Consider the following 23,669-nt stretch of genomic DNA (forward strand, 5'->3'; position numbering starts at 1 on the left):
GCGGCTGCTACCAAACGCGGTTGTGGGGAACGTTTCTCGTATTACCTGCGTATGGGCGTGGAGGGCAGAAGCGTGTGTACGATGAGGATGGCGTTATCTTCGAACTTAAGAGAACTGCTGGGGACGGTCGTACCGTAGCGTGTATATGAGTTTTCCATTTTGGTTTGGTTATTGGGCGGGCGGTTGCTGAAGAAAGGGTTGGCCTTTTGCTGGTGCCGGCGCTGGTTGTGATGGTGGTGGCGGCAAGCTCCTTACTCATAGGTCGTTCCATGAGGCTTGTTGAGCAGTTGGGTTGGGCTTGGTATGGTCTGGTTAGGTACCTAGGGTAGGTTCTCTGGTTTAATGGGACGAAGCTTATCTGGGAAAGAAGACGGTGCCAGTGTTGTGGTTTGTTATTAGTGTTTCCCGGGTTATAGGGGTCTGGGTAGAGGTGAGTCGGGAGGCGTGCTCAGCGTTTGATGACAGATCAGTACCTCTCTTACCGAGGTACAACAAAACAAATGAATCATCGCCAAAGTAAGGTTGTCAGGACGTGGCAGAGTTGCCCCAGGTCAAATTATTCGTTTATGTTGGTTCATTACCTCCTTAATGCCCAGAGACTTCCAGTACCGGGTCTTCCGTCACGCCTCCAGATGTCTCCAGAAGACGGGAGTAGCCAAGGCTATGAACAATGATGACAACGACACCACACATCCAAAAACGAACAAAAGTCATGGATGCCAACAGGAAAACCGCTCAATCAAAACAAGTCTGCCCGGATATGATACAGACAAGATATACATACAAATGCCAACCAGCCAACCAACCAACCAGCTCACCATCTCCTGGCTGCTGAGATCATCAACCTTGACTCGCCTTCCTTCTTCTCCTTGCAAACTCCTCGCCCATGCTGTCCATTATTCATCCATCCATCCATACAATCACCAATCCATCTAACACATTCTCTCCCTCAACTCCTACCCTGCCCTGCCCTTGCTAACGATTACTCGTCGTCCCTCAACCGTGAAACGTTCGGCCCCGCCCGGGCCAAGCTCTCCCTGAGCAGGCCCAGCGTCGCCTTCCTCTTGGCCTCTCGCGCCCTGAGCGCCTTCTTCTCCTCCTCGCTGTACATGCTCAGCTTCTTCCTCGGCGACGCCGCGTACGGAGCAACCGTCGACGCCGACGACCCGACCGAGCTGGCAAACGATTCGCGCAGCAGCAGCCGCGACGCCTTGTCGGGTGAAACCGACGAGGAGAAGCCGGCCATGGGCGAGCGGAGGGCGGAGGCGCGCTGGGGCGTGACGAAGGGGGAACCCTCCCGGCTGCGGGTGCCGCGGGCCGGGGTCGCCGGGGCGGGGCGGGGGAAGTGCCGTTGCCGGCGGGGCTGGCGTTCAGGGGACCGACCGAGCTGAGATGCAGCTTCCGCATCTGGGTCTCGATGACGTCAATGTCGCCGCTGCGCTTCTCGGCCATGCTGGTCATCTTGTTGATGGTGCGGATGATGGCGTCGACGGTGGGGACGGCAGCCTTGCCTGACGGTCCGCCGGCCGACGCGATGCGCGCCTTGAGGAGGGTGAGGGCTTCTTCCGTCTCGGTAAGGAGCTTGGAGAAGGTGGCGTATGACCGGCGCAGCTCGGTCTGCTGCGCGGCCTGCTCGGCGCTGAGCGGCATTGACTTGGCCACAAGCTGCTGGTCCGGGTCGATGACGGATGAGATGGCCTTCCGCAAGTCTTCCTCCTTGGCCCGGAGCTTGGCAAGATCCTTGGAGAAGCCCTTGATGGCCTCCCGGGCAGCCTCCACGTCCTGGATGCGACCCCTGGCACAACGATCCATCTCTTCGTCAAGAACAGCACCGAGCTCCCCGGCTTCCGACAGCACCCAATCCTCAGGGTTCTCGAGGTCTTCCTTGGTCCGACCGCCTTGCTTGGCCTGCTGTTGGTGACCAAGCAAGAAGGCCTGGATAGATCGCGAGTTCAGGCCGAGGATATCAATCATGCGGTTGATGTCTCGCCAAAGTGTCTCGCAGGCGCCAGGCACTTCATCGCGACCCGGGTTCAGCGTCTGCAGTTTCGTTTGCGCAACAAAGAACTCGTGAATCTGCAGGGTCGGCTCGATCTTGGATTGGAGAATCTGCTGGATGCCTTGATCCTCAGGGTCAACAAGCAACTGCTCCTCGGCACGCTTCTTCTCAGCAAGCCTGCGCTGTGCTTGGACGTTGGGGTCGACAGGAGGGCGTTCCTTGCTGAACGAAATGGTCGTTGGCGGCGGAGCAGGCTTCCGGCCCGGGACATGCGCCGCCGTGCCTGGCGCGCTGAAGGCCCGGGCCGGCTCCGTTGGCCGGAGGATGCTGGGACGCTGAGGCCCTCGGATAGGACTGGGCGAACGGGGGCTTGGGGGGATCGGCGCTGCTTTGGGGAACAGGGACGGTGCGTTCTTGGTGATCTCGCCGAAAAGCGGGCGTGACGGCTCCGCTTCGCTCCGCGAGATGGTGGAAAAGGTACTCCCGCCCATTCCGCCAAAGGAGCTGAGGGGCGTGGCCCCCGGCGTTTGACCAACTTCCTTCGCAACATCAACCCCGCTGCCCTCGCTGGCAACCTCCGACCCAGACTCTCCCTCCTCTTCCCCTTCCTCCTCCTGTTCCTCTTCTTCGTCACCCTCCACTTCTTCCTCTTCTTCTTCGCCCTCCGAAAGGCCCTTGTCACTATCAGGAACCTCGGGAAGAACGGCCGATGGCTTTGAGGTCTGCTTAGGCACGAAGTCAGGGGGCAAAGGTGCCTCTTCTTCAACCGGAGTCTTCACTTCCTTGGTCTCTTTGGGTTTCGCGGCCACCGGATCAGGAGGCAGTGGCGGTTCCGGCACGGTCTTCGCTTTTGACAAGACAGGTGCTTCCTTCTTCGAAGCGCTGGGGACGAAGTCAGGGGGTAGCGGAGCGTCCTCTGGTTTGACAGATGGTTTGGAGCCTGACGTTGGTGAGCATTCCGATCCTGAAGACGAAGAAGTCAAATAGAAGACCGCCTTACTAGTAGTGTCCGGCGGGAGAGGTGGCTCGGGCGCCTTTGGTGCCGCTGCTTTGTCGTCATCTTTCTTGAAGGAAAAGAGCGAGGGTGTTGTCGAGACTGGTTTGCCGGTAAGGACGCTTGTACCCACGGGCTTCGAAAACAAACCCCCGGACGCAGTGCTTGGCTCGGGCGGCTTAAACAAACTGGGAGCATTCGCGGGTTTAGAGCCTCCGAACAGACCACCCGTTGTGGCCGCGCTCTTGAAGTCAAACTTCTGGGGTGCCGGGGTAGTGGTAGGGGTTGTGGATTGTGGGCTGAAGATCGACTTGGGCTTCTCATCTGGGGGAGGGGGTGTTGTGCTCTTCATCTCTTCGTCCTTAGACTCTGATGCAGCTGGTTGTTTGGCTGCGGCATCCAGCGAGAGCGAAAATCCCATGCTAAATGGAGACTTGGCGCTCTCTTCGGGCCTTTTCTGATCGTCAGCAGACGATTTGTCTGCCTTGAACGTTGTGCCAAGGACAAACGGCGAGGCTCCAAAAGCCGGCTTCTCTGTCTTCGCCGACGGAGGGGGGAAAGCCGTCTCCGTATCCATGGACACCTCGGGTGCCGCTGCCGGCTTCGACGCGAAGATGCTCGGTCCATTTGAAGACCCCAAGCCTGCAAAGCCCCCCTTGCTTGCAAAGCTGGCAAACCCTCCCGTCGCAGGTGCTGCGCTGCTGCCAAAGACCTTTTGTGTTCCGGCGCTCGCAAACCCGGTCTGACCGAAGGCTGGAGTTGCGGTGCTAGTAGACCCAGTAGCCCATGGAGAAGCCTTGACTCCCAGACCGGGCGCGGAGGGTTGTCCAAAGGCAGGGGCTGCTGGCTTCGGAAAACTGGGTGCACCAAAGGCAGGAGTTCCAAACGCCGGGGTGGTCGATGCGCCTCCCGTCGACCACGGCGATGGTTTCGCTCCAAGGAGCGAGGGACCACCAAAGGCGGGTGTTGGTGTGGTTGTTGACGGAGAACCGAAGGTTGACTTGGCAGGAGGTGACGCAAAGCCGAAGCTCGGGCCAGCCGGAGAGCCAAAAGTCGCAGAGGTTGAGGGCGCCGGTGCGGGGGACCCGAATGTCGTTGGCTGAGATTCGCTGGTAGCCATACCGTGATATGTGGTCCCGCTGCGGATCGACTCATTATAAACAATCCACCAGGCTGCTAGCACGCCCTCGTTATTCAGCAGCCACAGGGCCGGCAGAGGCCCCGGGGAGTACTCGATCTCATCGGCGGGAATTGGCCTATACACCTTGTCCTTGGCAGACAGGTCAAGGGCCCCGCCAATGGGAAAGGTTTCAGTCATATCCTCGCTCATGGGTAGTTGTGCACGACGCGAGTCATCGGAAAACTCAGTCGTGGTGAACACGCCGGTGATGGAAGACGCGTCTTTGTCGCTGGCCAACGGAACCTTCGACCTCGTCAGGAGACCCACGCTCTCGTGGGCGGTAGAGGAGACCAGCAGGAGATCCTGGAGGTTCGGGGCAAAATCCTTGAGCCTCAGGACAGAGTGATGGGGCGCCTTGTCCATGACGAAGGGCTCGACTGGGTTGGTGAGCTTCTGGAAGGTAAAAGTTGGGCTCCCACCCGGGGGTTGCTGGCGAGTGATTAGGTAGAAGAGAGTAGGATCTTGGCCATTCGTCGCGTTGTATACAGCAAGGAAAACATGGTTCTCCAGCCAAGAAAGAGTAGCCACTGTTGCAAGTCAGCACAAAAGGCAATGATGCAGGAGAAGTGTGGATCCGGAAACTCACCATGGTAGTCTCCCAGATTGGGTGGCTTTGGGATGTGAGCTTTCTCGACGCCCTCAGGCGTCATCTGGTAGATGGTGCCATCTGCCATGCCGGCGACAAGCTGCTTGCCCTTGGTGCTCCATGCAGCGCAACTCACCTGAGAGCGCAATACAGGGCCATTGGGTCCAGACACCAGCTTGCGCTCGGCCAGGTTCGCCATAAGGAGGTTGCCCTTGTCGGTGACGATGGCGCAAAGGCCAGCCGACTCAGGCATCGGGTTCGGTATTAAAGCGCGGAGGGTCTCGCCATTTGTGCTGAGCTCGAAAGTCGACTTTGTGTTCCCTTGGGTGACAGATTGGACATCGTAGACGGCAAGACCACCGCCAGTCTCAGCCGAGAGGACCAGATACTTTTCGTCGGCGGTGAAGGCGAGTTGGGAGATGCGGACAGGCAGTGGCAGCTTGGCCTGAGGGGTAAAGGGGCGAACTTCGCTGTCGCCGGTCGCGTCGGCAGTGAAAGCTTTGCGGACGGACTCGGTAGTCGCAAGGTGAACGGCATCGGGGCCAGCGGCAGCGACTAGCCCTTTCTTTGACGCGATACTGAGCAGAGATGCGGTCGGCGCAGGCGGCGGATTCCACTTCGATGTCAGCTGGACCTTGGCGTCACCGGCGATTGAGAGAAACCCAAGACCCTGAACGACATGTTAGCGGCCCATCAGTAGTGAGAGTCAATGGTGGCGTGTTACCTCTGTCTGGATGACCTCGAGGTCGTTGCCCTGGGTCACGGCTCCAGCCCCGCCACCCCCAAAACTGAAAGCCATGGCTGCTTCTGTGATGGCCGACTCCTGTCTATTAAATGGTTGCGAGCTTCAGGCGCCGGGGTTGAGCATTGGCAATGGGAATTTCGGGGGAAGGCAAAGGGCTTTGAGAATCGCGGGGGACTGGGCGGTCAATGTTGTTGATCCAAGCGAGCTGGACAGAACGGAATGTCGGGAGTGGAGGAAATGTCGGCTCAAGAGATGAGATGGAATAATATGATCGCTCCAGCTGGTGATGCTGTAAGCAGAGAGTGCCGACTTTGATTGTGGATGTACGGGGAGAGATGTGGGCGATGTTGTCGTCGTCAACAACAGCTGGAACTGGGAGTTGTTGGAGGTGGATGCAGCTTTCAAAGAGAGACGCGACAAGGCACGGCCCAGCATTTTTTGTCCCAGCCAAGCAACGACGCTGCATCCCTGCCACTCCAACCTCCAGCGGAAAGCTGGAGCTGTTGACCCGGTTAGGACAGCGCTTGTCACGTGCTGAGAACCTCATTGGTTTGCACAGTGGAGCCAGGCAGCTTCCCCTTGGCGCGTCAACGACAGCTTGCCATCCACCGCCTTCCGTTTTTGTTGTGCCTGTCCCTCTCTCTGGGACGGATCCCAAAGGCAGCTCCCGCCTCGTCATCAGCTCCTCTATTCATCCAATCCATCCACTCCAACAACCACCATCACGACCCGACTCTCACACCTCCAAACGTCCAACATCTCCCACGGATAAACCGCCACAACCACCACCAATTCTACAAACTCTACCAGGGACACCAGCTTCCATCGACAACTTTCAACCCTAATCCGGAACATACTCGGCGGGCAAGCGTCCGAGTTTCAGACCCAATCCGGCCGCCACCATGCCCGGCTTCGACTTCTCAAACTACAACCGCAATGCGGCGTTGCACGCCCGGGGGATGCCGTTGCCCAAGGCGACGAGCACAGGAACAACAATTGTCGGCTGCATATTTGACGGAGGTGTTGTGGTACGTTTCTGCTCTCCTCTTCCCCCACTTCTCTTCATGGATGGAGGGGCATCCAGCTCACAACCCACCTCTTTAGATCGCCGCCGATACACGAGCCACCTCCGGCCCCATCGTCGCCGACAAGAACTGCGAGAAGCTGCACTACATTTCCCCCAACATCTGGTGCGCCGGCGCCGGTACCGCCGCCGACACCGAGTTCACCACCGCCCTGGTCAGCTCCCAGCTGGAGCTGCACGCCCTGTCCACGGGGCGCAAGCCGCGCGTCGTCACCTGCATGACCCTTCTCAAGCAGCACCTGTTCCGCTACCAGGGCTACATTGGCGCCTACCTCGTCGTCGCCGGAGTCGACCCGACCGGCACCCACCTCTTCACCGTCCACGCCCACGGTTCCACCGACAAGTTGCCCTACGTGACCATGGGCTCGGGCTCGCTGGCCGCCATGTCCGTGTTCGAGACGCAGTGGAAGCCGCAGCTGACGCGCGACCAGGCGGTCAAGCTGTGCGCCGACGCCATCGAGGCCGGTATCTGGAACGATCTGGGCTCCGGCAGCAATGTCGACGTCGCCGTCATCACGGCCGAGAAGACCACTCTCATGCGCAACTACCTCACCCCGAACCAGCGCACCCAGAAGCTTGGACGCTACACCTTTCCCAAAGGCACCACCGCCGTCCTCAATGAGAAGATCATTCGCAAGGAGGACCTCAGCAAGTTCGTCACGGTACACGACCTGCCGACCGAAGGCGATGATAAGATGGAAGTAGACGTCTAGGAGGCGGATTAGGTGATTCTTTAGCTTGCTACGGGAGCGCAGGTATAGGGAGTTGGCTTGGGATGCTGTGCGTGCGGAGCAGCAGCAAGTCGGGCGAACAGAGGGTAACAGGCTCGGGATATAGGACGTTTGTATCATGCGTAACGAGAAGTGGGAACACCGTCACTGGACTAAAAGAACTTGCGTTCAGCAACCCATCCACTCAACCCCTCCCTGGAAAGAAGAAAGGGGCCGACCATTGCGCCAACCTGCATCACCAATCCAACTTATCCACCTTTGTTCCGTCCTCAATTCTACTCTCTGTATGCACATGTGCTCTACAGCGGCGGCTGACTATGGGGCCCTGTCATGACCATGACATAAACCAGTTTAGTGGACCTGCCTGTTATGAATGAGGCGCTATGGATTCAGTTCAATACACCCAGACAACAGTCCAGAGAAAATATCACGCGATAGGGACTCCATATATGTCTTGTCAACACCATCAATAGTATCTTAAAATATCTACACGTTGATGAAGTGAACACACCCCAGACATACCTATCTGCCTGACAAAGGAACATAATGGATCAATCCTCCGCAATGCCTCAGCGAAACCTCGGCCGCGTTCAGCGCTCCATGGTGGTGTGTATGTACACAGTACAGCACAACATCCAAAGCTTCCAACTTCCAGCCCAACAATCCATGGACAAGGACACACCGAAAAGTCCACAGAGAAAAAAACAGTAAAACGAATCAAGCTCAATTCTCCATCCATCCATCCATCCACCCCATGCCCCATCCCATCCATCCTGACCAGACCGAATCTTTGAATTTCAGAAGAATTTTGTATTATCCCACGCCGAGCCCTGGTAGTAGTTGAAAATATGTGCTTGAAAAGAAAACAGGCCAAAAGTTTTCCGAATCGAAAGACAGAAATATGTCGCAACGGTGAAAGGCAAAAAGGGGTATTTATCGAACCGAAAAAAAAAAAAAAGCTTGCATAAAAGTCGAGAAAAAGGTTCAACGGGTAAGAGAAAATTATCTTGCAAGTGCCGGCAGGGAAAGAAAGGGTCGCTTCTTCCAACCACCTAGCCCTTGATACCCGAATCCCTCCTTTCTCTCAGTGAACCTAGGGGCCGGCAACCTAGGTACGAAGCAGGCATTCCAAAACAGAGTCAACGCCTATTTCTGCCGGAACCGACGCCGAGAAACTCCTGAATAACAACAAATCAGGGGTATGATGAAACCATGCCAAAAATGTGTCGTCATAATCGTCAGAAAAGCGGTTGGTTAGTTGGGTGGGTCGAAGAATCGGAGGTGAGAATAAAATATATGTTGTTGGCCAGGCAGACCACGGCTTATTGATCCTTCTTCCGGCTGAAGAGGCTCTTCCGCGATTTGGACTTGGACCGCTGCTGTTTCTGCTTGTCGTCGTCGTCCATGTATTTCGGCTTGTGGATCCAGCTGTTGCCGACCATGTTCATGCCCCGGGCTTCGGCTTCGCGGTAATACTTTGCGCTCTTTTTGAGATCCTTCTTGCAGCCGATACCCTGTGCGTAGCAGAATCCGGCCTCGGCGAGTGCGTCGACATCACCCCATGCTACAACCTTGTCAGCCATCGAGTACTTAAAAAAATGGTCAGATATAAACTCACCTGCGGCGATTTCGAAGCATCTCAGGGCAAGCACCTTGTCTTGCTCGGTGCCCCAGCCGTTCATATGGCTGACACCCAACTCGTAGACACTGAGTGCGAATTGCGCCTTGCGCGTCTTACGCTCATTGACGTCAACCCGCTTGCCTTCTTTGATTTGATCCTCTTCGTCGGCAATCTCAACGCTGGCAGAATTTGCAGCCTTGCGAAGCCACTCGACAGCTTCCTTCGGATTGGGACGCATGCCCCAACCGTGACGGCAAGCCAGCGCATACAGAAGCATGCCTGTAGGGTGGCCTTGCTTGGCCGCGTGACGCAGGTGCCACGTCGACTCCTGCAGGTGGCCTGCCTCGTGAAGAGCAACCCCCTTGTTAACATGCTCCTCGGCTGACATGTCCGACATGGTGGGACCGGTTGGGTTGGCAGTCTTGCTGGCCTTAATGGTGCTCGCAGTGTCGCTGGTCGCGGCAGAGGAGGCTGAGGACTTGAGGTCACGAGTGTTCGAGGCCACGCTCCGTTCTCTTTGCTCTTCCTCTGAGGCACGGAAGCTCTCCGTCGACGGCCGACTGGGGTTTGGTGACGGCTGTTGTATAGGCCGCATCGGCTCGGCTCCCAGCTTGCTCCTCTGTGGTGAGCGTCGCGGCGAGCCATTGAATGGTTGATTCTCGGACGAGCTGGACGGCCGTGTAGGTGGAGAGGGCGGGGGCTGCCCGCCGAAGCCATGCGAGCCGACGGGGGGAGTTGCTGGCTGATCCAGAGAGGGACGTGCTGGAGGATCGTTAAGCATGATAAAGGATTGCCTGTCCAAAGCCTTCCCACGAGGAAGTGTGAACTTGGAATAGGTATAGGATGACCCAGCCCCTGAGCTCTCGTCAAAGGTGTTTTCCCGGGACGTCGTGCTGCTGAGCGCGGTTGAAGCGGCATCATCTGGAGGGAAGAAAGATCCCTGGCTGTCGGATGACATTGTGCGCGCGGGCGGGTCAAAACTGGGTGTTCCAGCTCGGCTCATTGGCCTTGAGAAGTTGAACTGTGGTCGGGGAAGTCCTGAAGCATCCGAGGCAACGGATGGCGAGCGCTGGTACGCCGGCTGAGCAGGCGACACCATGCTACTGCTGGTAGAGAACTTGCGGGAGCTCTGAGAATGCATGGACGTGCTCATGGTGTTGATTCCGTCTTCATCAGTGGACTCGAACGTCGCCGATGCTAGGCTGGAAGACCGCTTTGTAAACAACGGCCTAGGGGGGATAAGACCAGCAGCCTCGAATGACTCCTTTCCTGGCCGTTCCCTTTCAGGCGAGCTTGGAGTAGCGCTGGGAGCTGGGGTTGATCGTGACTGCTGGCCATCTTGAGTTGTCTGTGAGTCTCCTTCTCTCCTGGGGGGCTGGTCGGTTCCCATTGGCGACGGGGAGCGTTCCCTGCGCGCACCCAGGCCGAAGAAACTACCATCCTTGGGCTGATTCAACTTGTAATTCTCCAGGGTGTTCTTTGGGAGCGCGGGGACGGGAACGGAGTCATCAGGTGTCGGAGGAACCTGGCTTAGCCGTGGGTGCATCGACTTTGGCCGGTTGGCGGCGTCGTCGTCCACCTGCGCCTTTAGTCCAAGCCCTACATTCTGGAGTGGGGGATGCTGCTGCTCCTCGTCCTCGTAGGAATCCTGCGATAGGGAGCGAAAGTATTCGGACCTCGCTTGGACGATCAGGGGGCTGTCGGCAGTCAAAGGCGGCAAGCGGCTCATGCGACGACCGTTCTTGTTGCTTTCTTCCAACTGCTTGGCCAGCAGCCGGCTCTGAAGCGCAAAGGCGTCGAGCGGGGAGAGCTCGGGAGGCGCCTCGCCGGCCGGAAGACGGGGCGACCGCAGGGGTCGGCTGACGGACGCCTGAGACTTCGACCTAAGGTCGGGGAGCTCGGGCCGTGTGCGCGACATTTCGGTGGGATATGCCGAGGGATAGACGCAGACGGAGAGGCGGTTCGTAACGTTCTAGGGGAGAGGGGCCAGGAACCAATATATTCTACCAAAGGGGCGCAGCAGGGAAAATGTTGCCACAGCACACCCAAACGCCAGCAACAGGACGTCAAGGTAGCTGTGTGGCAACAGCGTCGGTTCTGGCGCGATCCGTGTTCAGGAGATTGCGCATGAGGTATGGAGGAGGTGAGTCGGCTCGGAGTGCGCAGCAGCAGGAGGAGGTGGTGGTGCGACGTCGGGGTTAAGAATCGCAGGTGTTGCAGGCCAGAATCTTGGATTGGGTGCCGACTGCCTATTCAAAGAGATTGACAGGCTCTTTGGGATTGTCGAACGGACAATGACGTTCGAAAAAGAACCGCCAGACAGAGCAATCGTATCAGAGACGGCGCGAGAAACTTCTCGGTATGCCGTAGAATATATCGCGAATCGGGTCCTTGGAGGTTGGGAGATCAGTTGACTGAGGGTTTGATGGACAATGAAAACGCAGCGCACAGCAGGTGGACTGGCGGATGAACGAGTGAATGCCGACGGCGAGCGACGGCGATGACGTCTCAGAGTGACGAGAAACAAAAACGAAGGTGGGTGTCTGAGAAGAGCGTGAAGAGGAGAGAGGAGGTTGACAGTGTTGTCAGTCGGAGCTGTGGTGGAGGCTGTCGCAGGACCGAAACACAAAAGACGGGGACAGATTGAATGGGAGTCTTGACACGAAGGCTGGTTCCCGTCTCGCACTCATCTCAGGGCCCGGCCGAGGATGGGAAGGGGGAAAGAGACAGGGGAAAGTCAACCCGTGAACGGGGAAGTGGGTAATGCGGGCGGGACCTGACAAGGGGGCAGGGGTTTGCTTCCACATGGGATTGGCTGCACTATTCTGAGATTGGAAAGACCAATGTGGACAACGCTCCAAAAATGCAACAACGCTATTCCGGTACCGGCTAGATGCCCCGCACCGTTCCTGACCGTTCCTGACGGTAACGGCGCTGCTTCGACGTTCCATTCCACGGCAGCCACACTTTGCAACGTTAGCGGTAACGGAATCGTGGCTGAGAACCCAGTTTTTCAAGACATTTCGATTTCACCAAACTCCATCGCAGACAACATTCGTATTTGGCCTTGTCGGTTGGTTTGCCAAAACCAGGAAATATCAAGATCCCAATTCCTGTCCAGGCCTGACCCCCCTCACCGGACCAAGGCAAACAGCCCATGTATCTCAGCATCGCCCCAAGCTCCTGCGGCTTGGGCGAAGCGCACACGTTAACGTCGTGTTCCAACGCGGCGATGCCCCCCCACTGCCACATCACACATCCAGCTTCTTACTAAGGTCATCACGAAACAGCTTCCTTGGTTTTCAGACAAAGTGTGCCGCATCCATTACTATGTACGCGTGTACGTGCCTGTGACGAAGCTTCAATCGAGTGTTCGAACTCGTCATGTTACGCAACGCAATACGGACCGGAGCCCTCGCTCGTCACGATGGTAATCAGCTGTGGCGGCGTATCGATGGAGCAGATGGAGTTCCAGAATTCTTCAACGCGCTCTCCGCCCGGCATTTCGATCTCCACTCTCACGTCAATAGTTAAACGCGCGCCGCCAGACGGGATGAACAGATGATCGGGACGCGCTAGCGAAATGGGCGGCCCACGGAGCCCATCTCGGATCATTACCACCGGGCAGATCTCTGGATTCTCCCGGTGTTGAACACAGCCCAGCGAAAATGGCGAAGAAATCGACCTTCTCCAAGCGAAAGAGACACTGATATCGACACTCAATAGTGTACAATACGCTAGTGGAGGCTTGGTGAAACATCATCTTTTCGATCCAGATATGCGACGAACATCCGGACGAAGCGCGGGTCCTCCCGTATGCGTAAATAGCTGTGGGGTCAACGATGGGCCCAAATCGAAGGCTCAGCAGAACAATCCGAGAGGCGGATCCAGGCCTTGATGTTCCAGGCCGTTTGTTGACTTCACGATCAGCGGGCCCCTCCTATTTTATACTAAACCGCGTACTCAAGTAAGCATCGTTCTTATGGTGTTGATGTGGTGTCAAGCCACAACGGGAAAATAAACGCCGGGACACTCCGTCAGGGGCCGCATGAAATGCGAACACTTCTCAAACAACACCAACCAAAAACGGACACTACCGTTTTCCCAACACAAAGCACATGCACAAAATCGACACCAAGGGGCTTTGTCTGTCGGTTCGAAAAAAAACGACCAGAATCCGTTCCCAGGGAAGCAGGGTTTCTCCACGATTGCGCGCCTCCCTGCCGCACCCAGCTGGCTCGGCGAGCGGAACACGGCCGCTGGGACCTGCATGCTGCCGCATTTGTGGACTCGTGAGGTCCCTCGTGGCTTGCGAGCTGAAATTGCATCCTGCAGCCAATCGATGCGCACATCTCGGACTTTTTGGCATCCCAGAAACCAAAAACCAAGGGCTCATGAGACCCGGGAGAGGCCAACTAATACAGAGTAACGAACCCCTCCTTGATCGAAGCTTCGAAAATCTCCGCGACACCTGGTCTCATTGAAATCATTCGCTCCGATATGCAAGAGGAGTAAGATGACAAGCGGGTCTCGGGATGTGTTGCCGGAGGACCGAGCTTGTTGACTGGAGGAGCCTTTAAGATGCATCCATATTGTCGGAGATTTGGGCTTCGAGATGACTGCATGGATTGTACGAAATGAAAAATCCATCAGGATCACCGCATCTAGACCTCATATGGACTCGGAAAATGAGGGTCCAGCAACATCGCCTCAATTCAACAAAGAGATGAACAAAGGGCCAGCTCCATAAAACAGACTTGGATTCCAGACCTATCCTGAAGCCGTAACTCCGCCCCTATGCCTTTCTAGCTCAAATACTTCACGGTACATACATGCTCTGCGTAGCCAAAACTTCCAATATCATCCGCCAGCAGAGCCAAGAGCACTGGATCAGAGTACACGCATGGTACACACAGACATACCGTACCTAGACTCCTTATACAATTTTGCCACCCACCCCTATCCTCTTGAAACCTCAGTCCCTCATCTGTTACCACACCCCATCTTCGATCAAAGGTCCTTGGCCCTCAACTTCTTCAGCCGGACGGTTCCCTCGAACAAGGCGCGATCGACGGCAGCAGCAACGGTCAGGGTACCGCCGACGATGGCGCACAGGCCGGCAACGAAGCCGAGGAACGTCTTGGGCCGCTCCTCGCGGTTGATGACTTTCATAGGCGAGATGTCCTGAACGTACATGGTTAGCAACAGAACAATGAAAAAACGCGAGAAAAAAGGCTGCTCACATAAGAGAAGAAGACGCCGGGAATACCACCGCGAGCATGCTGGCGCTCGGAATGGCCCTCCTTGGAGTCATCGCCGCCGGCAAGGCTGCGCTTGTGGCTAGTGACCGAGTACTGATGGGTCTCGACGCTGCCGTCGGCCGAGGTGCCGAAAGAGCCGAGCTCCTTGTGGTGTTCCTCGCGGAAACCGGCCCACGTCTTCTCCCAGCCGAGCGGCAGGTACGAGGTGGGCACGATCTTGATGAAGTACATGTAGTTGAAGTTGGTGTCATCCGTCTCCTGCCGGGTGTCGTCGAGGGGGTTGACGTGGTGGTTGGTCCAGGGCAGGGCCTTGTTGCCGAGCTTCTTGTGCAGGCTCTCGGGCAGCTGCGGGCCGAAGCGCAGGTGGTGGATAATGTGCGTGAAGGTGTGCGGCACCGTCGTGTTCCAGTACTCGCGCAGCTCGTGGACGTGCATGTTCCCGTTGCTGAAGCTGCGGCCGGGAGCGAAGTGGAAGTTGCCCATGACCTTGTTGACGCGCAGCCCGCCCGACACCCGGCAGCCCTCGCGCCGCTGCTCGTCCAGCTTCTGCCCGTAGTGCTCGCGCTCGCACTGTTCGATGCCATCGCCGCGGCCGAACGCCCAGCCCACCTGCGCGTAGGCGTCCTGAACCTCCTGGCATGTGTTGCAGCATCCCGGCTTCATCGGCTTGGTCGGCGGCGGCGCGCCGTAGCAGGGACCGCAGTAGTTGGGATCCAGGTGAAGAGCGGCCTCGTCACGGGAATGCCTTTGTATATGGAAGACATTAGACACGGATACGTTTGAGCGCGCCATCTCTTAAGGGTGGTCAGGCTTACAGGTCCACGGATTTGGTCTCAATCTCACCACCACCCTCGCTCAAGGGGCGCAACCTCGTCTTGGTGATACCGTGCTGGATGCCATGCTGCTGCTCGCCCGAAACGTCCATCACATCGAGCGTCAGAAGCTCGCAGGGGATGCGTGGGAAGGTGATGTTGAGGTGGATTTCCATGCGCTCGCCTGTCCCGCGGCAATCAGAGTCAGCATTCACTCCAGAACCTCCCAACCCATCAAGATCCTATTCGCTCCAATTGTCTACATACCTCTCCCTTTGTCAACGATCAGCTCCGGGTGCACCACTATCCTCCTGTAGTCTCTCCACTCGCCCCAGGAGAGGAAGATGACAACTAGGAGGGAGACGATGGTGATGATACCACCCGAGGTGGTCCTGACGCGCGCATCCTCAACCGTCTTTGCGAAGGCGTCGAGCTTCGTGAACCTTGATTTTGGCGCCATGGCGGCTGCTCGCGCGCTGGCGAAGCGCTGCGGTCGATGTCGTTGTCGTTGTCGTCGGCGTCGAAAACTTCAGGTTGGAACTCGGCTCAGCACTGTGGGGGGATGGAAGGACTCGGCTCTGGTTGGATGGAGGGACGGCTTGAGGACCCGAAGAGGCAGAAAGACAACAAAAAATCACACGGAGGACGGCAGAAGAGAGCGACGGCAGAACTGGTCAAAGATTGACTCTGAGAGGTATCAATTGAGGCTGGCGTCAGGCCGTCATCATCACCACCAGCCAGCTCTGAAACATCAAGGCTGTCTCCAATGCAGAGTTCCAAGACTGGGTTCAGAGTCTGGGCCATAAAAGTTAAGGCCACCTTTGCAAGTCAACGCCTCGCGCAGCCGCAGAGCGTCGCACTTGGGACAGAGATCGGGGCTTGTGATTGGACGCTTGGCCGGTTCAAGGTCCCGGCACAGCGGGGCATCGGACCTGCAAACGCCGCTGTCCGCCAGGCCCCCCCAACCCTGGACGGCCAGGGGATTGATCCATCCTCAACCCTGAGATGCGAGTATATGAGTGACATGAAGCGATCCACAACGACTTACACGGACACAAGTCACATCCTCGCTGACAAGAATCAGCCATCTTGAGGAACACTGGGTTAGATGCAGACTCGAAAAAATTAATGGCCTTTTGTCCTCCCCAACCGGTTCCGTAAGGGGGACAAACACGAGTGGCGTTAGCAAGCAATGCCTAAGTATTGTCTTGAGATTCTGTTGATATTGTTCCCACTCCCTAAAATGCTATGCCCCTGTGAGTGACAAACCAAAGGGAGGATGACGGCGCATCGTCTACACGTATAAAATGGAATGGTTCCAGGGACTTGTTGTAGAAAGTTGTTGTTGTCAGAGTCGGGCGATCCAGCTTCTCTTGTTCGTTCCTGGCTAGACTGACGCAGTGTGCGACTCAACGCCCGCATCATGACGTCCCTCCTTAGACTCTCTACAACCTCCACGACTTCCACGGCCGCCAGGCTTTTCAAACATCGTGGACTCCGGCTTTCCGTCAGGGCTCCTTTCCCACCAGCCACCATCAGGGCCTTCTCATCCAGCACCACCCTGTCCACCAACAACAACGCAACCTCTGCAGGAGCACCACCGCCACCACCACCGCCCAGTAGCACTACTCTCCCATTCCCCTCTCTCGACTCCAAAGCCCCTGAGCCCACCTCCCTCCCTCCCGAGCTCGACCCCAACAACCCCTTCCCCAAATCCACTCTCATCCTCGACAAGTGCATCCTCCGCCCTTTGCACGCGACCGACGCCCCGTCGCTCCAGCGCGCCGCCAACTCCCCCGGCGTGGCGCGCTACATGTCCGAGGTCTTTCCATACCCCTTCACCCTGCAAGACGCGTACAAATGGCTCGTGTACGGGCTCCGGTTCCGCGCGCCCGGGTCAGACGCCATCCCCAACCTGGCCATCTGCGACCCGGAGACGAACAGCGTGCTGGGCGGGGTTGGGGTCAAGGTGCGCGAGGACGTGGAGAAGGGGTGTTTTGAGCTGGGGGCGTGGCTGGGTGAGGAGAGTTGGGGCAAGGGGATCATGACGGAGGTGTTGGTGGAATACTCGAAGTGGTTGTTCAAGACGTATCCGCAGGTGAATCGGTTGGAGGGCGGCATCTTTTCCGGGAATGAAGGGAGCAGGAAGATGGTGGAAAAGGCTGGGTGGGTGTACGAGGGAACGAGGCGCAAGGCGGCGGTGAAGAATGGCGAGGTCTTCGACATTCTTGTGTACAGCTTGCTGAGGGAGGAGTGTGAGCCGTTACTGAGGTGAGCCAGTAAAACCTCAGATAATCGGAGGGAGGAAACAGGGTGAATATTGGAGGCATGCTTGGTATTACGTCCTGTTGTCCCTCGGGTATTAGTGTGGGCAGAACGTTACCCATCTCTCTTCAGCTAGTTCTATGTATACGGAATCTTGTTCTCGACTATTATTACGCCTTGAGCCTGGCACTACGCGCCATCACATCTTGTGCATCTTTCACCAAGAAGCTAATCCCCAAGTTAGCCCGGCATGAGTAACATCAAAACTAGCAAAGGAACAGCCACTTACTGATAAAACAAGACCGCCGGCGGAATCGTCCCCAGATGCCATAAGCTGTGGGCATCGATGGCTGCCCAGAGCGGCGGAAAGTCAAACAGCTCCAAACTCATGGCCCCAAGCACCCAGAATACCACTACCACTGGCCACAGCGCCCAGGGCTGCCTTGTCTGCCGATACCGCACCCAGGCCAGAGAACACCACAAGATATTCTGCACGACGCCACACAGGACGCACGCCAGCATGTTGTAGGTATAATCCCACCTCCACAGCCTCAGATACCCGACATGACAAATATACAAACCCAGGCACAAGGCCGTCCACCTGCGCAGCGCCCTCCGCGCGGTCTCGGTCGGCCGATCCCACCGAAACAGGCGCACTGCAGCATAGTACATGCCGTACAGCACCGACGCGCCCGCCGCGAAATAATCCAGCTGCTCGGTGATTTGGAAGTCGCGCGTGTGAAAAATGGCGCTGAACGTCCAGGTCACCATGCCCAGCTTGGCGAGGAACTCATAGAAGGGCCGCATGGTGAAGGCGGCAGGAATGCGCGGCCTGACCTGCGTGCGCAGGCCATAGACGTGCGCGGCCAGGTTGCCCAGCGAGAAGAGCACGCTGAAGGGCTCCTGCATGCCGAGGAAGCGGACGAAGGGCCATTTGCCGTAGAATTGGACGACGGGCTGGCCAGACTCGATGCGTTGGGCGGTGATGATTTGTTGGCAGGTGTAGTCGCATTCAGAGGGACAGGTCCAGAGGAGGAGGCGACGGTGAAGGGCTGGGAGGAGTGTCAGTTGGGCTGGATGTACAAGTGAGGTTCATGAGAGGGGATTGTCAAATCTTACGGATTGGAGTCTGATGGAGAGCGTCTGGACCGCAATTCTCATACTTGCATATCTGGAGTTGAATTACAGTCAGCCAATTGAGCCCACGACAAGGTACCTTAATGAATGAGAATGGGAACTGACCTCGACACACTTCTTGAACTCGGGCAGCTGGTCACCAATTGAAGCTGCAGCAGGAGCAAGAAAGATGAAAGCCAGGAAGAACAATGGCAACGGGGCAAAGCGCCCGAGCATCCCTTGCGAAGGGGACTTCATGTTGGAGGCATTGGTAATTGCTATCTATGAATGCTCACAGTTGCCCAAGGTTCAAAGATGAAAGGCGCCCGGAGATTGAACCTACGCGATCGAGTCGTGGTTGGAGTCGCAGTCGCGCCCCGCAATGATGCAGAGCGTCAGTGCGCTGGAGCATCCATGTGGCAGCCTGTGTCAGGGGCAAACTGAGCAGGATCCCAGAACACAGGATTTGGTTTGCGAAGGGTTAGGGGTATGGAGTACATCGTACGTAGTATTACATAGAGCTCCAAGATTGGAACCTCTTTTGCAAACCGAACTTGATTAAACCTACCAGAGCATCGAAGGCAAAAGCTTTTATTAGTTCTCAATGGATCTATCTCGCTTTCTACCGCAAGAGATAAATAGAATTAATCATCTCTAACCCTGGAAGTCATCTTATAGAACCCCAAACTTCCCTGTTGTCTGCCCCACCAATCTCCTTGCCGGTCTTGGCGGGCGGACTGGACGGCCTCCTTTCGTCACTGCCCGGAGGTGATACGCGGCACAGGAGCCAGCGTCAGGCACCGCCGCACTCGACGGCCCGGGAACTTCCACCGAACGTCGGGTCCCACCTCATCTCCATCCCATCACCAGCCGCCGCCACATTTTCTTGAAATTGGAACTTACAACAAACATTCCAGGTTGGGCTCTGTTAACGACCTGACCTTGGTTTCCAGAGTTCCCGGCGCTATCCATCTTGATTTCACTCTCCTCCAAGTACCGCATATCGAACCACCCCCAATCCTCCGCGCCGCCTCGCCGACTGTCTCGATCTATCTCCCTTTCGAGGCCAGCTCTACCAGACCCTCGGATTTACGCCGCACATAATTTCGAAGTCTACAGATCCCTTCATTGCTGCCGTGTTGCTGGATAACACGTGCATGACTGGCCCGCCATGGTGAGCACCACCACTCTCCTGATTAGGCCTAACCTGTGGTGGTCCCGCGATAGTTGCGCTGCAAACCTAGGTACCTTGGACTTACCTAACCGCCCCGACTCCCACAGGGTATCACTCGACGTGCGAAAGACAAGGCCGCGAAGGCCGAACGCGCCGCCGCCGGCGGTGGCCAGGCCAGCTCGAGCAAGCCCAAGAAGGCCACTTTCGACACCACCAAGAAGAAAGAGATCGGCGTCTCAGATCTAACCCTCCTGCGCACCGTCTCCAATGAAGCAATCAACGAAAACCTCAAGAAGCGCTTTGAGGCCGGCGAGATTTACACCTACATTGGCCATGTGCTGGTCTCAGTCAACCCTTTCCGCGACCTAGGCATTTACACAGACCAGGTCCTGCAGAGCTACCGCGGCAAGAACCGCCTCGAGATGCCACCACACGTCTTCGCCATTGCTGAGTCGGCCTACTACAACATGAAGGCCTACCGGGACAACCAGTGCGTGATCATCTCAGGAGAGTCGGGCGCCGGCAAGACCGAGGCCGCCAAGCGCATTATGCAATACATCGCGAACGTCTCAGGAGGCGCTGAAGGCAGCGATATCCAGCAGATCAAGGACATGGTCCTGGCCACCAACCCTCTGCTCGAGTCCTTCGGTAACGCAAAAACCCTGCGCAATAACAACTCGTCGCGCTTTGGAAAGTACCTGCAGATTCACTTCAACGCTCAGGGCGAGCCGGTGGGCGCCGACATCACAAACTACCTCCTGGAAAAGTCCCGCGTCGTCGGCCAGATCACCAATGAGCGCAACTTCCACATCTTTTACCAGTTCACTAAGGGCGCCCCGCAGCGCTACCGGGAGCAGTTTGGCGTTCAGAAGCCTGAAACGTACATCTATACCAGCCGCTCCAAGTGCCTTGATGTTGACGGTATCGACGACTTGGCCGACTTCGAGGACACCTTGAATGCCATGAAAGTCATCGGCCTTACTCAGGCGGAACAAGATAGCATCTTCCGCATGTTGGCCGCCATACTGTGGACTGGTAATCTTGTCTTCCGCGAGGATGAGCACGGCTATGCCGCTGTCTCAGACCAGTCCGTCGTCGACTTTTTGGCCTATCTCCTCGAGGTCGACCCGGCAAGCCTCGTCCGCGCTATTACCATCCGCGTTCTCACGCCCCGCAGCGGCGAAGTCATCGAGTCGCCTGCCAACGTCGCCCAGGCCACCGCCATTCGTGACGCCCTTGCCAAGGCCATCTACAACAACCTATTCGACTGGATCGTCGAACGCATCAACCAGTCTTTGCGCGCCCGTCAGTCCACTGCCAATACAATCGGCATCCTCGACATCTACGGCTTCGAGATCTTCGAGCGCAACAGTTTCGAGCAGCTTTGCATCAATTATGTCAACGAAAAGTTGCAGCAGATCTTCATCCAGCTGACCCTCAAGGCCGAGCAAGAGGAGTATGCCCGCGAGCAGATCAAGTGGACGCCTATCAAGTACTTTGACAACAAGATCGTTTGCGACCTTATTGAGTCGACCCGGCCTCCAGGCATTTTCTCGGCCATGAAGGACGCCACCAAGACAGCTCATGCCGACCCCGCTGCCTGCGATCGTACCTTCATGCAGAGCATCAATGGGATGTCGAACCCGCACTTGACCGCACGTCAGGGCGGCTTCATCATCAAGCACTACGCCGGCGACGTCACGTATACGGTGGACGGTATCACGGACAAGAACAAGGACCAGCTGCTCAAGGGCGTTCTGAACCTGGTTCAGGCTAGCCAGAACAAGTTCCTGCACCAGCTCTTCCCCCATCAAGTTGACAATGACAACCGCAAGCAGCCACCCTCGGCCGGCGACCGCATCAAGGCCTCGGCCAACGCTCTCGTGGACACACTGATGAAGTGCCAGCCCTCTTACATCCGCACCATCAAGCCCAACGAAAACAAGTCGCCGACCGAGTACAATGTGCCCAATGTCCTGCACCAGATCAAGTATCTCGGTCTCCAGGAAAACGTGCGCATCCGTCGCGCCGGCTTCGCCTACCGCCAGTCCTTCGAGAAGTTCGTCGACCGCTTCTTCCTCCTGTCTCCAGCCACCTCATATGCCGGCGAATACATTTGGCAGGGCACATATGAGGCCGCTGTCAAGCAGATTCTCAAGGATACGAGCATTCCGCAGGAGGAGTGGCAGCTCGGTGTCACCAAGGCCTTTATCAAGTCCCCCGAGACGCTCTTTGCTCTTGAGCACATGCGCGACCGCTACTGGCACAACATGGCCACGCGTATCCAACGGATGTGGCGCGCTTACCTGGCGTACCGTGCCGAAGCCGCGACCCGCATCCAGCGGTTCTGGCGCAAGAAGCGCACGGGCGCCGAGTTCCTGAAGCTCCGCGACGAAGGCCACCAGCTGCTCGGCGGTCGCAAGGAACGTCGTCGCATGAGCCTTCTCGGTTCGCGCCGCTTCCTCGGCGACTACCTGGGCATCAACGCCACTACGGGCCCTGGCGCTCAGGTCCGCAACGCCATCCAGCTCGGCAGCAACGAGCGCGCCGTCTTCTCTTGCCGCGGCGAGATTCTTGAGGCCAAATTCGGCCGCTCCAGCAAGCCGAGCCCGCGCATTCTGATCGTGACCAATTCGAAGTATTACATCGTCGCCCAGGTTCTCGGCGCAAACAACCAAGTACAGATCATCGTCGAGCGCTCCATTCCGCTGGGTGCGATCAAGTACATCGGCACTTCCTCTTGTCGGGACGACTGGTTTTCGCTCGGCGTCGGTTCCCCGCAAGAGCCGGATCCTCTCCTCAACTGCGTCTTCAAGACCGAGATGTTCACCCAGATGAAGCGTGTCATGCCCGGCGGGTTCGACCTTCGCATCGGTCAGACCATCGAATACGCCAAGAAGCCGGGCAAGATGCAAATCGTCAAGGTGCTCAAAGACGCGCCGACCCAAATCGACTTTTACAAGTCGGGTGCTGTGCATACCTCTCAGGGCGAGCCTGCGAATTCCGTCTCGAAGCCGACGCCTAAGGGCAAGCCCATGCCTCCAAGACCCATCACCAAGGGCAAACTCATCAAGCCGGGCGGTCCGGGAGGTAGACCGTCGAGGTTCCCTGCGAACCGCGCCGCCCAGCCAAGGCCGTCGGCAGGTCCTGCCCCTGTCGCCAACCCGATCAGCACGGCGGCAGCGTCATCAAGACCCGTGCCACAGCCCGCGGCCGCTGCGGCAGCGGCGGCCGCGGCGGCGACGACGACAACACTGCCGTCGCACACACGGCAACAGTCCAATTCCTCGATTCGCGCACCGCCACCGCCGCCCCCTGCGGCAGCTGCGAAGCCGAAGATTATGGCCAAGGTTTTGTACGATTTCACGGGCCAGAGGGATAACGAGTTGACGGTCAAGGCGGGCATGTTGATTGAGATTGTACAAAAGGAGAATAATGGTGAGTTACTTTTTTCCTTTCCATTGAAATTTTCCTACTTTCCAGCATAGCAGCCGCCCAATTCCGACCCGTGTCGTGACCCAGAAACCAGTGACTAACGCAACTTTCAAAAACAACAGGCTGGTGGCTCGGCAAACTCGACGGTCGCTCCGCCTGGGTCCCCGCGGCCTACGTCGAAGAACAAGCTCCTCCCCCACCGCCAGCTGCCACGACGCGCCCGCCACCCCCTCCCCCGCCTTCCAACGGCAAGGCTAAGCCAGCGGCTCCCCAACCGCCTGCCAAACGGCCCACGGTGAACAAGAAACCGACGGCCGCAAGCACGCTGCAGGCGCGCGACTCGGGCATGAGCCTCAACGGGACCGACGCGTCGGGAAGCAGCCGCAGCAACACGCCCACGCCGAGCCTGGCGGGGAGCCTGGCGGATGCGCTGTTGGCGAGGAAGAACGCGATGGCGGCGAAGAGGGATGATCCGGATGATGATTGGTGAAGATGTTGAGAAATGAGGGGAGTTGAGTGGGGTTGTAGAGGCGGTGATGGTGATGATGGATGGGGGTTGGTGGTTGTAGTAACGGGAAGGCGGTAAACTAAACCTAGTTCTTCGCTTCGACTTTTGCTTCTTAGTAGTTTAAGTTGAAGCAGGCTCGTCCAGGGGCTGGAAGACCT

General features: G+C 57.2%; 13 protein-coding genes across 13 annotated transcripts; 6 read left to right on the top strand and 7 right to left on the bottom strand.

Moving 5' to 3' along the window:
- Nucleotides 1-7: 7 nt before the first annotated feature.
- On the bottom strand, nucleotides 8-509 carry VTJ04DRAFT_1466 (uncharacterized protein; the record flags this gene model as incomplete). The annotated part of the gene is made up of 2 exons (XM_069359156.1): nucleotides 8-420; nucleotides 491-509. 2 exons carry the CDS (start codon nucleotides 507-509, stop codon nucleotides 8-10), a joined length of 432 nt encoding a protein of 143 aa, XP_069224074.1.
- Nucleotides 510-588: 79 nt separating this feature from the next.
- Nucleotides 589-936, top strand: VTJ04DRAFT_1467 (uncharacterized protein; the record flags this gene model as incomplete). Its single annotated transcript, XM_069359157.1, has 1 exon — nucleotides 589-936. One exon carries the CDS (start codon nucleotides 589-591, stop codon nucleotides 934-936), a length of 348 nt encoding a protein of 115 aa, XP_069224075.1.
- A 46-nt stretch (nucleotides 937-982) lies between these two features.
- VTJ04DRAFT_1468 (uncharacterized protein) lies at nucleotides 983-6,359 on the bottom strand (the record flags this gene model as incomplete). The annotated part of the gene is made up of 6 exons (XM_069359158.1): nucleotides 983-1,363; nucleotides 1,423-2,939; nucleotides 3,000-4,700; nucleotides 4,760-5,429; nucleotides 5,484-5,586; nucleotides 6,247-6,359. 6 exons carry the CDS (start codon nucleotides 6,357-6,359, stop codon nucleotides 983-985), a joined length of 4,485 nt encoding a protein of 1,494 aa, XP_069224076.1.
- Nucleotides 6,360-6,406: 47 nt separating this feature from the next.
- VTJ04DRAFT_1469 (uncharacterized protein) lies at nucleotides 6,407-7,301 on the top strand (the record flags this gene model as incomplete). Its single annotated transcript, XM_069359159.1, has 2 exons — nucleotides 6,407-6,532; nucleotides 6,609-7,301. 2 exons carry the CDS (start codon nucleotides 6,407-6,409, stop codon nucleotides 7,299-7,301), a joined length of 819 nt encoding a protein of 272 aa, XP_069224077.1.
- A 62-nt stretch (nucleotides 7,302-7,363) lies between these two features.
- VTJ04DRAFT_1470 (uncharacterized protein) lies at nucleotides 7,364-8,030 on the top strand (the record flags this gene model as incomplete). The annotated part of the gene is made up of 2 exons (XM_069359161.1): nucleotides 7,364-7,603; nucleotides 7,893-8,030. The coding sequence occupies 2 exons, from the start codon at nucleotides 7,364-7,366 to the stop codon at nucleotides 8,028-8,030; spliced, it is 378 nt and encodes a 125-aa protein (XP_069224078.1).
- A 611-nt stretch (nucleotides 8,031-8,641) lies between these two features.
- Nucleotides 8,642-10,858, bottom strand: VTJ04DRAFT_1471 (uncharacterized protein; the record flags this gene model as incomplete). The annotated part of the gene is made up of 2 exons (XM_069359162.1): nucleotides 8,642-8,883; nucleotides 8,938-10,858. 2 exons carry the CDS (start codon nucleotides 10,856-10,858, stop codon nucleotides 8,642-8,644), a joined length of 2,163 nt encoding a protein of 720 aa, XP_069224079.1.
- Nucleotides 10,859-11,829: 971 nt separating this feature from the next.
- Nucleotides 11,830-12,555, bottom strand: VTJ04DRAFT_1472 (uncharacterized protein; the record flags this gene model as incomplete). The annotated part of the gene is made up of 2 exons (XM_069359163.1): nucleotides 11,830-11,906; nucleotides 12,348-12,555. 2 exons carry the CDS (start codon nucleotides 12,553-12,555, stop codon nucleotides 11,830-11,832), a joined length of 285 nt encoding a protein of 94 aa, XP_069224080.1.
- A 1,395-nt stretch (nucleotides 12,556-13,950) lies between these two features.
- On the bottom strand, nucleotides 13,951-15,473 carry VTJ04DRAFT_1473 (uncharacterized protein; the record flags this gene model as incomplete). Its single annotated transcript, XM_069359164.1, has 4 exons — nucleotides 13,951-14,124; nucleotides 14,184-14,946; nucleotides 15,017-15,197; nucleotides 15,281-15,473. The coding sequence occupies 4 exons, from the start codon at nucleotides 15,471-15,473 to the stop codon at nucleotides 13,951-13,953; spliced, it is 1,311 nt and encodes a 436-aa protein (XP_069224081.1).
- Nucleotides 15,474-15,559: 86 nt separating this feature from the next.
- On the bottom strand, nucleotides 15,560-15,817 carry VTJ04DRAFT_1474 (uncharacterized protein; the record flags this gene model as incomplete). The annotated part of the gene is made up of 1 exon (XM_069359165.1): nucleotides 15,560-15,817. One exon carries the CDS (start codon nucleotides 15,815-15,817, stop codon nucleotides 15,560-15,562), a length of 258 nt encoding a protein of 85 aa, XP_069224082.1.
- Nucleotides 15,818-16,436: 619 nt separating this feature from the next.
- VTJ04DRAFT_1475 (uncharacterized protein) lies at nucleotides 16,437-17,288 on the top strand (the record flags this gene model as incomplete). Its single annotated transcript, XM_069359166.1, has 1 exon — nucleotides 16,437-17,288. One exon carries the CDS (start codon nucleotides 16,437-16,439, stop codon nucleotides 17,286-17,288), a length of 852 nt encoding a protein of 283 aa, XP_069224083.1.
- A 160-nt stretch (nucleotides 17,289-17,448) lies between these two features.
- Nucleotides 17,449-18,652, bottom strand: VTJ04DRAFT_1476 (uncharacterized protein; the record flags this gene model as incomplete). The annotated part of the gene is made up of 4 exons (XM_069359167.1): nucleotides 17,449-17,506; nucleotides 17,568-18,330; nucleotides 18,398-18,449; nucleotides 18,521-18,652. The coding sequence occupies 4 exons, from the start codon at nucleotides 18,650-18,652 to the stop codon at nucleotides 17,449-17,451; spliced, it is 1,005 nt and encodes a 334-aa protein (XP_069224084.1).
- A 124-nt stretch (nucleotides 18,653-18,776) lies between these two features.
- VTJ04DRAFT_1477 (uncharacterized protein) lies at nucleotides 18,777-19,498 on the top strand (the record flags this gene model as incomplete). Its single annotated transcript, XM_069359168.1, has 2 exons — nucleotides 18,777-18,874; nucleotides 19,312-19,498. The coding sequence occupies 2 exons, from the start codon at nucleotides 18,777-18,779 to the stop codon at nucleotides 19,496-19,498; spliced, it is 285 nt and encodes a 94-aa protein (XP_069224085.1).
- A 67-nt stretch (nucleotides 19,499-19,565) lies between these two features.
- Nucleotides 19,566-23,493, top strand: VTJ04DRAFT_1478 (uncharacterized protein; the record flags this gene model as incomplete). The annotated part of the gene is made up of 3 exons (XM_069359169.1): nucleotides 19,566-19,568; nucleotides 19,676-23,006; nucleotides 23,126-23,493. The coding sequence occupies 3 exons, from the start codon at nucleotides 19,566-19,568 to the stop codon at nucleotides 23,491-23,493; spliced, it is 3,702 nt and encodes a 1,233-aa protein (XP_069224086.1).
- Between the last annotated feature and the right edge of the window lie 176 nt (nucleotides 23,494-23,669).

The sequence above is a fragment of the Mycothermus thermophilus genome (assembly GCF_041956435.1).
Source record: "Mycothermus thermophilus strain CBS 625.91 unplaced genomic scaffold VTJ04scaffold_1, whole genome shotgun sequence".
NCBI lineage: Eukaryota > Fungi > Ascomycota > Sordariomycetes > Sordariales > Chaetomiaceae > Mycothermus > Mycothermus thermophilus.